Source organism: Chelmon rostratus, chromosome 13, assembly GCF_017976325.1.
Source record: "Chelmon rostratus isolate fCheRos1 chromosome 13, fCheRos1.pri, whole genome shotgun sequence".
Lineage (NCBI taxonomy): Eukaryota > Metazoa > Chordata > Actinopteri > Chaetodontiformes > Chaetodontidae > Chelmon > Chelmon rostratus.
This window is the reverse complement of record NC_055670.1, coordinates 20350775-20366682: the sequence shown is the minus strand read 5'-3', so window position 1 is coordinate 20366682 and position 15908 is coordinate 20350775. Positions and strand designations below refer to the sequence as shown.

General features: G+C 40.7%; 1 protein-coding gene and 2 long non-coding RNA genes across 3 annotated transcripts; all 3 read left to right on the top strand.

Annotated features, from left to right (window-relative positions):
• Nucleotides 1-7311: 7311 nt before the first annotated feature.
• On the top strand, nt 7312-10801 carry LOC121616364 (polycystic kidney disease protein 1-like 2). Its single transcript, XM_041951102.1, has 6 exons — nt 7312-7316; nt 7497-7726; nt 7894-8084; nt 9237-9453; nt 9662-9747; nt 10784-10801. Exons 1-6 carry the CDS (start codon nt 7312-7314, stop codon nt 10799-10801), a joined length of 747 nt encoding a protein of 248 aa, XP_041807036.1.
• Nucleotides 10802-12999: 2198 nt separating this feature from the next.
• Nucleotides 13000-13930, top strand: LOC121616059. Its single transcript, XR_006007291.1, has 3 exons — nt 13000-13078; nt 13397-13534; nt 13823-13930. It is a non-coding gene; the product is annotated as an uncharacterized LOC121616059 (long non-coding RNA).
• A 337-nt stretch (nt 13931-14267) lies between these two features.
• On the top strand, nt 14268-15561 carry LOC121616058. Its single transcript, XR_006007290.1, has 3 exons — nt 14268-14384; nt 15081-15201; nt 15460-15561. It is a non-coding gene; the product is annotated as an uncharacterized LOC121616058 (long non-coding RNA).
• Nucleotides 15562-15908: the final 347 nt, after the last annotated feature.

The following is a 15908-nucleotide window of genomic DNA, read 5'->3' as shown; positions in this document are numbered from 1 at the left end:
TGGGTCAGTTGAACGTGGCGGTGCTGTTTGGATTGTGTAGGAGCAGTGTGAACTGGCACTAGGGGGGGTGACTCTGGGACGCCGGAGTTCACTGCCTAACCTCCTGGAGGTGTAGTGGGACTAAGTAGGCGAAACACTGTTGAAGGGAGGTTTCCACCTGATGACCCCCAGAGACGTGTTAGGAATCACTGCTCTTTGGCAGGTATAGAGGCAGATTAGAGCTCCAAGGTTCTTCACTGAGAATGAATCCTCTTTTTGAGCACAAGTATCTTGTGTTTAAATTAACTGCTCTACTTGGGCATACCATCACACAAATGTGAAATTAATCACATTACCACAAAAGAATGACCACAAAGTGCACCTTAGAGCCTGAGGGCAGTTGTCCACTTTCCCTGGTCCAGCCTTGTGTGTCTTCATATTTTCCACTGTGAAGATTAATAACACCATGTTGCATGGGATGCTACCCTATTCTCTATTTTTAAAGCTTCCCATTTGAGAGCACTTGGTGAAATTACTCTTCATGTCTCATGAAACCAAACTTTACCATAAAACTGGTCAGGATTTTAACATTCTTGGCCCAGCCTTATCATCATATTTGGTGTTTAGTTGCTTATTGCCTAGCAACACATGTAGCAGGACAGGAGCTATTTTACAGGTTTACTGGAACTGGTTACCTGGAGAGGAACGATTTTTCAACTGAACTGATAGATTTGGCTGATACTGAGGCAGCAGATACAACCAACTACCTGGTGGTTTAGACGTTATTCTACCGTAGAAACAAAATGAAAGCATACAAAAGTACGGATACACCTTTTTTGTTAGCAAAGACGGGTGATCATCACGAAATAAGACGTCGAGTCCAGTGCAATTGCATGGCAGGGAAACTTATTTACATTCACCTGTCTTTTGTGAAACTGCCAACCCCCATGTAACAAGTGTTAGTTGTGTTGCTTGTAGCTATTACTTTAAATTTATCACCATGGATTTAAAACAATAGCTAATACCACCATTGCCCCACTCAGCCCCTCCCGACAGCAGACGAAGGTTCAAAAGCCATTTTTTCTGACATTTTTCAGTCAATTTCATACACTTTTCGCAACCGCAAACAATGCAAAACATAGCCATTTTGAGTGTGTGTTTGAGTGCTTCCTATGTAGAATATCACTTCCTGCATCTGTTTGCTTCATGACAAAAGAGTGGCGTGCTGTCATATGTAAACAAGCTATCTGGGATTTGTCAAACAGCACCAGCCAGGCCATGCACAAAACGCCATAACAGACTTTCAATGAAAATAACCACGATTTAAAAAACAAATAAAGCCTGGAAGCTCAGGCTGTGTATCTATTAGCTAGTTAACTCTGCATTATGTGCCATATATAACGCTATACTAGGGAAAGTCACATAAAATTGTGACACTGAGCTGCCACTTTTTCAGTCCTTGCCATGTACAAAGACGACACAGACTGACTTCAATTCACCATCTGAATGTTCATTTTTATTTACAGCCACTAAACTTTGCCTGTTTGGTCATTTACAACCCAAACAAAATGTTCACCTGCTACAGCTACTAGTTCATGAATTGTTCTTTGACGACAATATAATTAAGCAGTTAATACCTTTGAGAGAACAGCACAAGTTCCTGAAATGTGCAGCAGAACTGAAGGCAGACAACACGCGTCCATGTGGGTCAAAATGCCTTGGGCAGAAGTGCAAGGTGATTAAAAAGAAAGACCTCCTAATGACAAAAACTTATCAATTTTCTGCATCTTTGATTTTCCTCATTAAAAACAATTCAATTCAATTCAGTTCAGCTCAGCGATTCATAGCTGATTTTATTCAAACTAAACTGAGTTAAAGGTAACTAATAAATAATTGAAATCTGTTGAATTCAGCTCAGTGTTATTGCAAATTGGAATAATAATTCAAAATAATTTTCCTTTTTATTGTGTTATTAATTTAACCCCAGTCACAATTTTTACAATGTACAAGTACCTCAAACTGTACTTTGTACTTAACAGCAGTACTTGAGTAAATGTTCCTTTAGTTTAGCAGCTATTAAGGCTAAATTTTTAGTTTACCTGAAAGGAGTCACTTGCTTTGTGCTCTCTTCAAACACTTACTTAAATATTATTTGAATATTTCTGATGCCTGGTTCAGCATGCACTATCATCCAAAGATGGAGGTGGCAGGCAGGTGAGGTGAGTCAGCAGTTGGATCTGCTGCATTTGCCGTTATATTTACATCCCCACCTTCCCCCGACCTCGATATAGTTATATTTATACTTAAATTTACATTATTAAAAAAGTCTCCAGCACTAGTAAATGATAGGTAGCAGCAGCATTACACACAGTGAAAATAAGTGAAAATTTGTATTTGTATTATAAAAATACTAATTTTATTACTTTTGGCAAGTATTTAACAAGTTTGTTATAATACGGTTGACTAAGTTGAATTTTGGATACATTTTTTTTTATCGGCGAACCGGAGCACCCGGAGAAAACCACACTAATGAGTGTCCTCATTCTACCCTCGTCCATCACTCTGGTTTAGGACTTAAGCAGAGAAGATGCTCTTGAATCCCTTCGACAGCGGAGCTGTAGCAGCCTGTGGGAGAAGGTGCTCCGCTGTCTGTCCACTGTGTGATGGAGAGGGTGCTGATCATTGTCCAGGATGGATAACAGTTTATTCAGCGTCCTCCTCTCCACCACGGTCTCAAAAGACTCAAGTCTGAGTCCAAGTACAGAGCCAGCTCTCTTGATGATCTTGATGATGAAGTCTGTTGGTGTCGGTGGCTCTGATGCTGCTGCCTCAGCAGACAACTGTAAAGAAGACGGCGCTGGCAACAACACAACAGTGTATGAAACGGTGTATGAAACACTTTGATTTACGCACATGAGAATTAATGAGTTCATTCTTGGCTGGATGCCTCTTCCAGGTGAACAGGTGGTCATTTTCTGACCTGAACTGTATCATCCTCGCTGTGTCTTCTTCCCTGTTCAATGGGACAGATTTCAGAGCTTTCAGTGATCAGCTGCTGCGGAACTTTTATCCATCAGTACAAAATAACAGCGGTGAACCAAACTCTTTCTCCAGCTACGTCTCTCTCAGGTCTGGGATATCTCGTCACTTCTCCACATTTGACATGATTTCTCTGAATATCTGTAAAGAAATAAGTTTTCCTGCCTGCCGGCCTGCGCACAGTCAGAGGCGGTTGCTAGGCAACGTACGTGTTTCCTTTCAGAGCCGCTGCGCAGTGAGAGCGGTGACAGACGAGAGTAGGCTCATTTTATATCAATAAAATAAGTTTTAATCACTCTTTTGTGTCACTTTATTGAACGCTGTAGTAGTAAGCCATGTTCTAAGCGGGATAATGTATCCTTCGAGCCGCAATATGCGCTTTGGGACGGCCGGCAAGAGCACAGGGAAACACAAGGAAAGGGAGGAGGAGGAAGTTTTCACAACAAAGTATCAGTCATCCTTCTAATAATGAGTCAGTTCTCATTATTTTCAGTTTAGGGAGGTTGAAGTGGGGTGGGGTAGAGGGGCAAGAGGGGAAGTGGTGAGGGTGGTGTTTAAGGAAAAATGGAAGGAAGTTTAGAATGGGGAGGAGGGAGGAGGAAGGAGGGTAGGATCAGGGTGTTTAGGGAAGGAGGAAGAGGGAACCACTGTTACCCAAGTTGAGCAACCAGCAGCCTCCTTCACCTCAGTGTCGTCCTCACAGGCCTCATAAGCCTTGTTCTTCTTCTTCTCCTTTTTTTCCTCCTTTGTGTTCATCTTCCTTTCCTCCTTCTCTTCTTTTCTTTCTTTTTCCGTTCTTCCTTCTCCTCTTTTTCTTTCTTTTTCCTTTCCTCCTTTTCTTCTTTGTCTTTCTTCTTCCTTTCCTCCTTCTCTTCTTTTTCTTTATTTTTCCTTTCTTCCTTCTCCTCTTTTTCTTTCTTTTTCCTTATCTTCATCTGTTCCCTCTCTTCCTTTGTCTGTCCGATCTTAAAACACTTCAGGCGAGACCAGAGGCTGCTTTCCTTCTTTGCCTTTGCCTCCTTCATTTTCTCACAGCGCTCTTCCAGTCTCTTCACCTGTTCGACCATTGTCTCCACCTTCTGTGCGTTGTCAGCCCGTTCTCTTTTTCTGTCCTCGATCTGTTTCAGTCTTGCCTCCCAGCTCTGGTGATTGGTCAACTTCTCCTTGAGAGCTTCCATACCACCTGTGGCCTCTTCGAGCATCTGAGAGAGGTGGGCTTTGTCCTTTGTGAGAACCTGGATCTCGGCGTCCCTCTGTTCCAGCTGCTGCTCCAGCTGCTTCACCTTCATCTGAGACTCACTCAGTGTCAAGGTCTTATCGCTGTTGTCCTTTCCACACTTGGCCTGTAGCCCCTTCAGTCTACTTATTTCCTCTTTCAAGTCGTAGACATTGTGGGCGAGCCCCCGCTGATAATCCAACAATTGATCCCTGTCAAACCACGCAAAGTTCAGCTGCTTTTTCAGCTCGCTGTTCTCGTGGAGACAGCGGTCAAGGGCACTTTGCAGACGGAGGAATTCTGCAGGATGGACCGGATTGTCCTGAGGAGCAGGGTCAACAAATTGATCCATGTTGCTTGGGTGGTGGTTTGGGTGGTTGCTTGGCGGGTTGTTTGGCGGGTTGTTTGGGTGGAAGTTTGGCCGGTAGTTTGGCTGGTAGTTTGGCCGGTATTTTGGCCGGTTGTGTGGGTGGTTTCTGTAAGCCATCGCAATCTCTGTAGTAAACTCTAGCTCTATGAAGTGTAGTGTTGTTGTCTATGGAGATCTTGGTGGATCCTAATCGGCTAAAACACGTCACTTGTATATCACTGATATTGGTTAGTACTACTCTGTTGGGCTTGGCAGGTGTATTCATAGGGTGAAATCATAGCCACTCCCAGCCAGTCATACATCAAAGCCACTTCCAGCCAGAGTCATACATCAAAGCCACTTCTTTGATGGGCGGGGCTACAGTGGGCGGGGCTATACTGGGCGGGGCTGGTCCAGGATCACATGGTTCCTGAGATTCTTTTTTTTTTTCTTTTTTTTTCATACTTTGAGAGTATGGATCTATATGAAAGTGTAATATGCACCCCAGCCACAGCCAGTTCCCCCTGCTGCCATCTGGCAAACAATAGAGAAGATCTGTTGTTGAACCACCAGACTATAGAGCTGCTTCTTTCCTCAGGCTGTGAAATTCCTCAACTCATCCTCTGCATTTCACCATAAAAACAGCCATTTTTAGCACTGATTATTCAATCATCCATTAATATAATACTTGTAGCACAAAGGGACTACAATCTCATTTCATTGTAAAACTCTGTGTTGTAGAATGATAATGGTGAACTCTAGCTATATGAGCATCAGAGACAAAAAATGAAAAATAAAATAAGCACCCTAGAGGGCTCTTTAGCATGTTTTCTCCACTGGAAGGGCATACAAGAGAGCACTATAGCATGTTTTCTCCACTGGAAAAGCATCCTAGAGGGCACTTCATCACATTTTCCCCACTGGAAGGGCAACCTAAAGGGCACTTTATCACAAATTCTAACATATTGGGTCACTGTAGAGGGTACTTGCTCACATTTTCTCCACTGGACAGCCACTCTAGAAAGTATTCATCACATTTTTCCTTTGAGGTGCGCTCTAGAGGGCATTATATCATGTTTTCTCAAACTGTTTCCACATTTTCTTGGACATTTGGCCACCATAGAGTGCACTTTATCGTGTTTTTTCTACCCTGGGGCATTCAAGAGGGCACTTTTGCATATTTCTTTTTTTCAAACAAATTTGGAAGCACATTCTTGTCCGAATATCACTGTATTCTATCCCCTTAATGGGGACTGAAAGGCCTACCCAGCCATGAAAAGTAGCCATATGTGGTTCTTATGTAGATATACTGAACGTATGTTCTTTCATGTGTGTTCTGGTCATAATAATTTAGTTCTAGTTCCGCCTGTGGATTGAAGGACAGTTTCAGGGGATGGATGAAATAAGTGTGAAAATGAGTGTGAGAGTTAAGAGAAGAGTGCCGAGTGTCTAAGGCACCTGTCAGCCTTTGCAAGGCCCTTTCTGTTTCAGTTCTTATTGTGCTCTACTTGGGCATACCATCGCACAAATGTGAAATTAATCACATTACCACAAAAGAATGACCACAAAGTGCACCTTAGAGCCTGAGGGCAGTTGTCCACTTTCCCTGGTCCAGCCTTGTGTGTCTTCATATTTTCCACTGTGAAGATTAATAACACCATGTTGCATGGGATGCTAGCCTATTCTCTATTTTTAAAGCTTCCCATTTGAGAGCACTTGGTGAAATTACTCTTCATGTCTCATGAAACCAAACTTTACCATAAAACTGGTCAGGATTTTAACATTCTTGGCCCAGCCTTATCATCATATTTGGTGTTTCGTTGCTTATTGTCAAGCAACACATGTAGCAGGACAGGAGCTATTTTACAGGTTTACAGGTCTCTTCTTCTCCTTATTTTCCTCTGTTGTGCTCATCTTCCTTTCCTCCTTCTCTTTTTCTTTCTTCATCTTTTCCTCCTCTTATTTTTCTTTCTTCTTCCTTTCCTCCTTTTCTTCTTTTTCTTTCTTCTTCCTTTCCACCTTCTCCTCTTTTTCTTTCGTTTTCCTTACCTTCATCTGTTCCCTCTTAAAATAGTTCAAATAGTTCTTCCAGTCTCTTCACCTGTTCGACCATTGTCTCCACCTTCTGTGCATTGTCAGCCCGTTCTCTTTTTCTGTCTTCGAGCTGTTTCAGTCTTGTCTCCCAGGTCTGGTGATTGGGGGGGATCTGGGGGGGGGGGTTCTTTCTCAAGTAAAGATAAGAAGTGAACATGAGCCTTTTCGTTTCTGTAGTCAGATTGTGATAAACTATTACATCATAAATCACCTAGTTCTATAATTGATAACTTGTTAAATATAGAGCAGGAAACCGTTTTTTGCACTCTTTATTGTGATCAGAAATTTTCCATACCTATAAACTTCCATACTAAATACTTTGCGTGGACCATTAAGAGTACAGAGGACACTAAACATAGCTAGCTGTGTTAGAAATTGTTCCAAGAGAGTATCAGAGATACATATATTCAATGTAACGCCACTACATCCAGGTCTCTGTTCACATGATCTTACTTCGGGACAAAACTGCATTTAAACAACTCATCAGGCAACAGTCAAATTATTTATAAAGTCAGCGTATTCGTATTGTTTTTTTCCACATATTAATTTGGGCTGTCTTTCTGCTGTTTATTTGTTCCTGTCTAATTGAGTGAATTCCTCTGTTCTGTGGATAATGTTACATATTGTTGGCAGCATGGCGTTAGCTTAGTGAGAACAGGCAGCTAATCGTGTTGCATTTGAATATGTGCGTGACATAATAACATAATAATGTACAGTAAATCTTACATTTTTATGCAAAACTTCTGGTGTGACTGGAATGACCTGGATGTTTCTCCACAAAGGGCTGTGGTCACTGATTCTGTATGTGCTTGTTCTCAGGTTGCAGAGCAGCGTGGTGCACAAATATTCGCATCCGGGTACATTTGTCGTGGCGGTTGAGTGCACCAGCCGTGACATGCAGATTACAGCTCAGAAAATAATGACCATTCAAGAGCCAGTCAGAGCATTTGGTGTCATCATGTGCTATGCTGGGAAGCTGTCCTTTCATGCAACCAACTGCAAAGCCCTTTATGGAGAGACATTTCAAATCCAAATGGAGCTAAAAGCAGGTAGTTTCCAAGATTACTTTAATATACCATAATTCAACCTGTCCAATTTGATATTGCTGCTTGAAAGCATCATGTTTTGGTGTTTGTATTTTATTCATTTTCTTTTGTCAGATGTATTGTTTGACTATAAACTGTGTAAATGTTTGTTCTCTCTTTTCTTTCTGCAGGTACCCATGTGACCTACAGAATCCAGAGTGATGAAATCTTGTTGTCCGGTTTGTCTGTTGTCAGAGGAAATGTGCCCCAGAACATCACAGTGACACCAGATGTGGTGGAGCAGCTTGGGCCCGGCTGCCACCAGCTGACACTTCACGCATCTAACATGGTCACCTTCCCTGAAGTGTCTGCAGATCTGCATGTAAATGAACATTAATCAAGTAAACGTGTCGTCTTCGATCAGGAAAGCTGTGACAAGTGACATGATGCATCTTCCCTTTCATGGATAATTTAATTAAGGAGTTGATTGAGTAATTAAGGCCTCTCTAAGGACTGACATTTAACCTTTAATTATGGAATGCCATCACATAATTAGTGCCGCATCTGTAAACGGCAGAACACAGCGGAGGCATCACCCACCTCCGAGTAGGCCAATCAGTGTTATCCTTTAAACACTGCAACATGTAGTGAAATTGTACAACCATTCAAAGTTTAACCAAAGCTAGACTTCAGGTGTCTGTAATACAGACTGAATGATGAAGATCATATACATTATTTACATAATAATAACAATCATAATAATCATAATAACAATAATAATTATTATTATTATTTTGTCTGTGTTGGGGTTTTTTGTTATGGCAGTGTTACTGTGGAAAGTGTCAAAACAAATTAAACTGCGTTGAAGATCATTTTTTTTCACATGAATACTAAAGATACTAACTGAATACACGAACATTGGAGGTCTGGTGTGCAGGATTTAGGGGGCTCTGTTGGTAGAAACGGAATAAAATATTCATAATTACGTTTTCATTACTGTAAAATCACCAGAAAATAAGAAGCATTTTCAGTATCTTACAATGAGCTGTGTATCTGCAGAGGGTGCAGGCCCAAAACAAACAAAACAAAAACTGAGTCTAGAGAGGGTCTTTTGCGCTTTCAGTGGCCACCATATGGGCTGTTATTGATAATCATATCACACATTCTTCATTGATATTTGCTAATTTCCTAATAGGTTTTTATATACAAATATGTTTGAGGTTGCCAGGTGGTGAGCCCTCGTCCTTCACTACACTGCAGTGAAAGATGAAAACTTAAGACCATCTCGACCAACAACTATTCATTAATGATGTGCTAGTTTAAAATTGAAGACCTTAATGGCTCTTTGTAACATGGAGCGTCAATGCTAAATCATAATAATTACATATAGCACTTTTCAAGATTAAGCAAAATGCTTTCAGGATAAAAGCAATTACAGACTGATCAGATGATATTAAAGCCCTGTAAAATGGGCTGCTGAGAAACGCTGGAAATGTGTGTGTTTCTCTGTTTTGTAATTGTTCATATGCTGCAGGTGTGTGTGTTGGAGAGAGTAGCCGGGCTTCAGGCCTCTGTGCTGACACAGACGGATGACTGTCTCGACTCTCCAGATATTACTGTTGGTGTTTCCCTCGAACGGGGAGCGCCTGTGCTGCTCCTCTTCCTACTGCTTGGAGACAATAATTCATTCTCTCAGATCAGAGAAATGAATACAAGGAGGGACATTTTTCATATTGGACGCCCGATCCCAGGTATGGAAGATATATCAAAAAATGTGAGACTAAACTGTAATACAATCATTTCTGTAACAACTAACTTACAACAATCTGAACAAAAGACTTATATATACATATGTTTCTTATGTTTAAGATGTGCATGTGCATGTGCAGTTGTGTGTTTGTGTATGTGTGCAGTTTTGTTGATAAGAGCGTGTTTTCATGGCTGAATGTTTTGCTTCAGGATCCGTGCAAGTAAAACTCAGAGCATGGAACGTCTTCTCCTCTGTGGAGGTGGATGTGGATGTGTTTGCTTCAGCTGCCAAAACGGTAAAATTTTTCATTTCACATTAAATAGCAGCTGTATTTTATATTTAAGGGGACGAATACTTACTTATTTCGTATTATTTATAAATCCTTTTTTTTCATTTTCAGAGAATGAAGCATATCAGAGGTGCCAGATCTCCATTGCAAATCAGTGCAAAACCTTCAACTTCAGTCTATGGCAAAAATAAAGATATCACCCTTTCAATAAATAAAGCATCCACTCTAAATGACCCGACCAAGCGATACCAGTGGGAATGCAGTAAGAACTGTGCTTTTTCTGTCGTTCAACTCAAAGATTAAGCCTGAAATATTTTGTAAGCTTTAGATTTACTCATGATAAGTTTTATAAAGTAACATATTTTGATGTATTGCTTGTGTTGGTTGTCTGAGCTGCAGATTAGGCCAGAACATTACATGGAAAGGAGTTTGCTAACACCCTAAGTTAGTGTTTCTGTGCCTCTGTTCTGTACTGTATGTCAAGTTGCAGATTTAAATTCTTAGTCATTTTCAAAACAATGGATACTTGATTTCAGACAGTGGTAAACAAGATCAGCTTCCCATTTCTAGCAGGTTGTTGTTCATAAGAAAGCAACAGTTTGTTAGCTGTAGCTAGCTTATTAAGCTAACATGATTTTGTTAACGGCTAACTTTTTAATGTTTAAATCTTACATTTAAGCCACTCATGTATGGGCCTTGTTTTAAAAAAAAACATAGCCTGGAACCATTAATGTGCTCTCTGGCCACGGAAGTAACATTAGCTCTTGGTGACTATTGTTCGTAAGCCAGTTAGCCGAGCATGCTAAAGATTGCAGTTTATGTTCAAGCAGATACAGTCGCTAAGATACAACTGGACCATCGTTTGAGGGGTTTAGGAACTCTCCCATGGTTCTTTTGCCTGAAGTGCCCAAGATCTGTTTCAGATCAACAGCATTTTCCAAAATATCGCAAACAAGAAGTGTTGTTCCACCTTTGCCTTAGTCTGAAATGTCACCTTTTCTGAAAAGATGATGATTTTTGTGAACTGTGTTTTGACCCTCAGGGCCACCGTAAAATCTGATCCAATTCATTAAATACACCCATGCTGAGTGTGCATATATATATAAGTAACAAAGTGAATGTTTTACAAGCTGAACATTGGTCTTAACCCTTTTGTGTAAGCATGCCAGTAGTTGTTTTAGTAGTGTAATCACTTTCCTTGTTGATTCACAGAGAATCCCTGTAAATGTGAAGGACAGTTTGAGGGACTGACTCACATCATTACAGGAAGCTGCCTCCCTCATCTGTTTCAATTCAATAAGTATCATTTCAATGTTATAAATAGAGGAAACAATGACGTGGAGAAAACTGAGTCCGTATGCATCACCCTTACCCCGATGATGATGCCAGGTTGGATAAGGTACTTGATGTTTGTGAGCAGTCCCATCTGTGTTCTCGAGACCAACTGACTGAGTATTTCAGGTGTTACTGTAATTTGCTGAAATCTGCCAATGATGTGAGGTACCTGAATTATCATTTATGACACTATTGACATCTGAAAATTGATTGAAACAAATGAAACTCCTCTGTCGAGGTACTGTGAACAATGCTATCATGTATAGGCTGTTGTTTTAAATTATACCCCTGTATGGCTTTACTGGGCAGCTTTTTTCGAGAAACATTCCAGCTGTGTGTTAACCAATTTATCGATGTATTTTGTTGTGCCATAGTCTCAGATGTACTGCCGGATGTGACCCAATAAAGAACAACAAGGATGCAAAAATCAAAATTAATTGTAAAAATGGTAAACAGTGTCCAAATGTTGTGTGGTACATTGTGGACATAAGAGACGATAACCAATGGCCAGTAAGTCTGATAAATCTATGTTTGGGACTGAATGATCAAATTCTGATATTATATTATATTATATATTTTTTCAATGACTTAATAAATTTACATGTTAATTTATTTACAGATGGAGACAAAGAGCTGCTACAAAGACGCAGAGAGAAGACCACTTGAAAGGAAACAGGATGGTGGGACCGAATACACAGTGAGTCATGCCACTCTCACACAGGCCAAGTCTAAAGGTCAGGATGTCACTGTGGTGATCGCTACTGGTACGTACACAGGAGTCAGTAAAAGATTGTTATGGATGCTCTGTTAATTGTCTTGCCTTAGTTTGTCAGTCAGACCGATGATGTATTTGTGCCTATGTTGCAAAAATATGGAGGTAATGAAGGGTTAATGCTAAGAGTTTTCTCATGTGTATCTTTGGTTAACTGGAGGAAGTTTCATTCATCCATGTAAATTAAATCTACATCATTGCAGAACAAGTACTGTTGTTCCTATGCTGTTTTTTTTACTGTTTAATCAATATTAACAAATCTGTTTTTGCAAAATAACCCTTTATTCATTGGAAACAATAATACACATTATACATTATTGTTTTCTTTTTATTCCAAAGAGGATGTCATACCTTCTTACAAAGAATACACCATAAAGACATCTACAGAGACTCCTACCACCAAAAAGCCAAGCGTTACCAAAGTTACGACAGCAGCCACTGCTGGTCCTGCCACGAAATCACCTGGCACGCCTAATGCCACCACTATCGTCCCGAATACCACTACCGCTATCGCCACAACCATCGACGCCACCAGTGACACGTCTCCACCGGCAACCACCAGCAATTTGGATAACCTTACGTGTACCATATCACCACAGAGTGGAACAATCCTTGATTCTTTCAATATAACTTGCAATGCTGAGACTCCTTGTTCTAACTGTCAGTATTGTTTTAAGACTCATACGGGTAAGTAATCCAGGTTGGCAAACATTGATTACATTACATTGATTGATTTATCTAACTTTATAAATGTTACCATATAACGACTCTATTAATCTAACTTGTTTTCTTGTTTGAAAATGTCAGGGAAGCATCTGCATTGCAGTAGCAGCAATGAAGTGAAGGCTGTCTTCCTTCCTCTGGGAGACAGCAGTTCCAACTACAGCCTGATTATCACAGCCACTGCAAAAAATAGCAGCTTTGTAGTTAGCACCACTATAACTACAAAGGTTTGTCAAAAGCCTTATGATTAACAAAAGGATGCCTGACAGAGCCAGACATATGGAAATGTATCCTTCCTTTTTTGAGACACTGGCTTTGTCTTCCCAGGTGCTGGACTCCACGGCTGACTCTTCAGTCAGTGGTCTCAAGTCTGCAGTGGAGAAAGCCGTGGCTGAGCTACAGGAACACGACCTGCTGTCAGGAGAAACCTTGGGACAAATCTTCGATTCTGTGTCCAAAAAACTCAACAGTCAGTCTGACGAATTGGAAAAAGATGCAAGGCAACAGGTAATTGCACTCACAGACTGTAGATGCGGATTAATGGATGTCTTCGACACTTAGACATGGTCTGTGCGTCTTAACGACCAGGTGGCACAGTGGTTCAGTGGTTTAGATTGATCCAACAAAATTCATAAGGTGACTTGCTGATTTGTGCTGGAAACAATAATAATAATAACTTCCATTGCCATGGAGCCATAAACATGGTTTATATTTGACAAAAATAAACCATGTGCACTTGAGATTTTATCTAGTAAAAAAGATATTACAATATGAAATACTAAACTGAATGACAACATAAATGCTTATTGCTTTTGTGTGTTGAAGCTCCGTGAGCAGATGCTGAACATAATGATAACCACAGTACAAAAAGTTCCCCCCAGCACTCCAGAAGGAGTTCAGATTATAGCCACGGGACTTAATGCTCTCATCCAGAAAGGCTCTGAACTCAGCTCCTCAGCTCAGGTGAGACACAGCGAACCCCGAACTGATTAAACAAGGACATGATGGGAGGAAGGAATAAATGAGTCGTCCTTGTATGAAGTCATTAAGTGCTGTTTTCATTAAGGTTCACTGCTTTAGGTTAACAACCTTTGCTCAGCCTTGTAATTTGTGTATTTGAGGCAGGATATTAGAGGAGACATGAATACATATTACATATATTATATAAAGCCTCTGCTAATAAAAAAGAGTTTTTTTTTCACATCTGCCGAAAATGTGTCAGTAATTATGAGAGTTGATTCCCACCTCCAGGAAGAGACTTCATTATTTTTCGCAAACCTCAGCTCATCTCTCCTCCACATGGCTGTGGACAACAGTGAAAAAGTGCACCTTGCAGCCAGCAGCCTCGTGGAAGGAGCGAGCCACATCCTGGACTATCCTTCCAGTGTGAGTGTGTAACCTTGCCCGTGCTGACGTCGTTTACTCCTCTCGGGAAGGTTGTGTGATTTGAATATTACTTGCGCTGGTCTGTGACTGAAACCCTTGAAGAGCACATAAAGTCTGTTTGCAAGTTTGCTTATCCAAGGAATATTTGCCTGCTGTTTTTCAGCATGCCACTTGGTCCCCCCCTTCATTTAGATCCGATCTGGAAAGACACCTTGTTGTTTAAACTGTGTCTATGTTTGCTGATATCACATTTCTTCCACAGCCTCTCCCTGGTCGTAAATGCCCTTTGTTATCCTTCACAGAAAAACATCTCTGATGCCCTTCTCGTGACTCTTGTCAATACACAGAGTGCACTGTTAACATCTAAAGACTCAAACAAGGATCCAGTTATCATCCAACAAGCTCATATTGGTGTGTTTGTTAATAGGTAGGTTCCTCTTCAGCCACATGCAAACATAGATACTTCAAGAGACTGTCACCAAGGATAGACTTGCACTGGCTTTTTGTCCAGAGTTTTTAGAGTTTGTATACAGTCTCGAGGTTTTATGGCAGTTTCACCAGTCAATATGTAATGGAGTGAGACATATGGAAAAGGATCAAAGCCTGCACAAATACCTGGCTGCAGCCAGAGAAAGCCTAAAATTCGCTCATGTGTCTTTGTCTCGTTCCTGGACCTCTTTTTGGTTTTCTAGTCTTTCTGGTTTGTTACAAAATATCGGATTCATTTGTGTACTTGAGCATTTGCAACGTTACCTAATTGTTCTAGGTGATCATTTTATTTTTTTCCTCTTAGATTTATATTTTCACTCCACACTGAAACTGCCTATAAGTAATAATTCTTTATTTTGATTTAACTCTTTCAAGACCTCTGTGAGTTAGTCATGGAAAGTATCACCTCCAAATAGGGCCTAGAAACACCTGTGATAAAAGACATCTGCTGGGAGGAGATTATTTTATTCTGCCGTGTTAGAAATGCTCTGGATTTTATTTGGGCCAATGCTCAAAACATTTAGGGACAAGACTGTCTCCAAAGACTGTTTCAAACGCACCAGTAGGCCTAGCATTCAAAGCATAACTGACTAATAACTAACTAATATCAGTGTCTTTATACTTTATCCCTCAGAGTAACACCAGAAAGTTTGCAGAAAACGCCTATAAATATTCCCAACTGCTCCAGTCCCGCATTTTCTCTCCCAGTGCTCCCCCCTGATATACTTCCTTCAGATGAACCAGTGGATATACGTGTAAGTCATAGCCCATATCTTTACATGTGTGTTGTGGAGTGTTTTTTGTGCTGAGACTGTCCCAAATTAGCAGTGGACACTTCATTGACTCAGATATAGTATATTATTTTGTCATGTAAAATCATCCACTTTCAGGGTGTGTGTGCAATGTGCACGTTCCAGTGTTTTTCAGAGGATGCATGTAAGATCCCATGTTTTTTTCTCAGTCAAAAGTGTCTGAGGTGCTAATGATGTTTTTCTCTTTTAATACATTTGCAGATGCTGAATTTAGATAAAAACCCATTTTCCTGGAATGAGAGAGGGAACATAAGTGGCCAAATCGGTGCTCTATCTCTCACAGCAAAAGATGGCTCCAACATCAATGTGGAAAACTTAAGTGAGGATGTTGAGGTCAGCACAGTGCAGCATCGACGCAGAACTGTTCTATTCTGTGCTCTCCTGTCGAGAGCATGTTCTCTGTGGGGACGGAGCTGTACCGTCTTTTAAGAAAAACCTATACTTTCAACATGACAATGAACCGAGGGACCTTGTACCAGAAGAAAAAAATGAAGTCTGGAGATGTATAATGTACATTCATTGTACTATGATTCAAAGGAGCAGATTAACAGTGATGGAGAAGTGATGCGCTACACTTCTATATCCACTATAGCTGTACCTGGTACCATGACAGCAACTATGTACATCATATTCTTTCATATGGTCTGGCA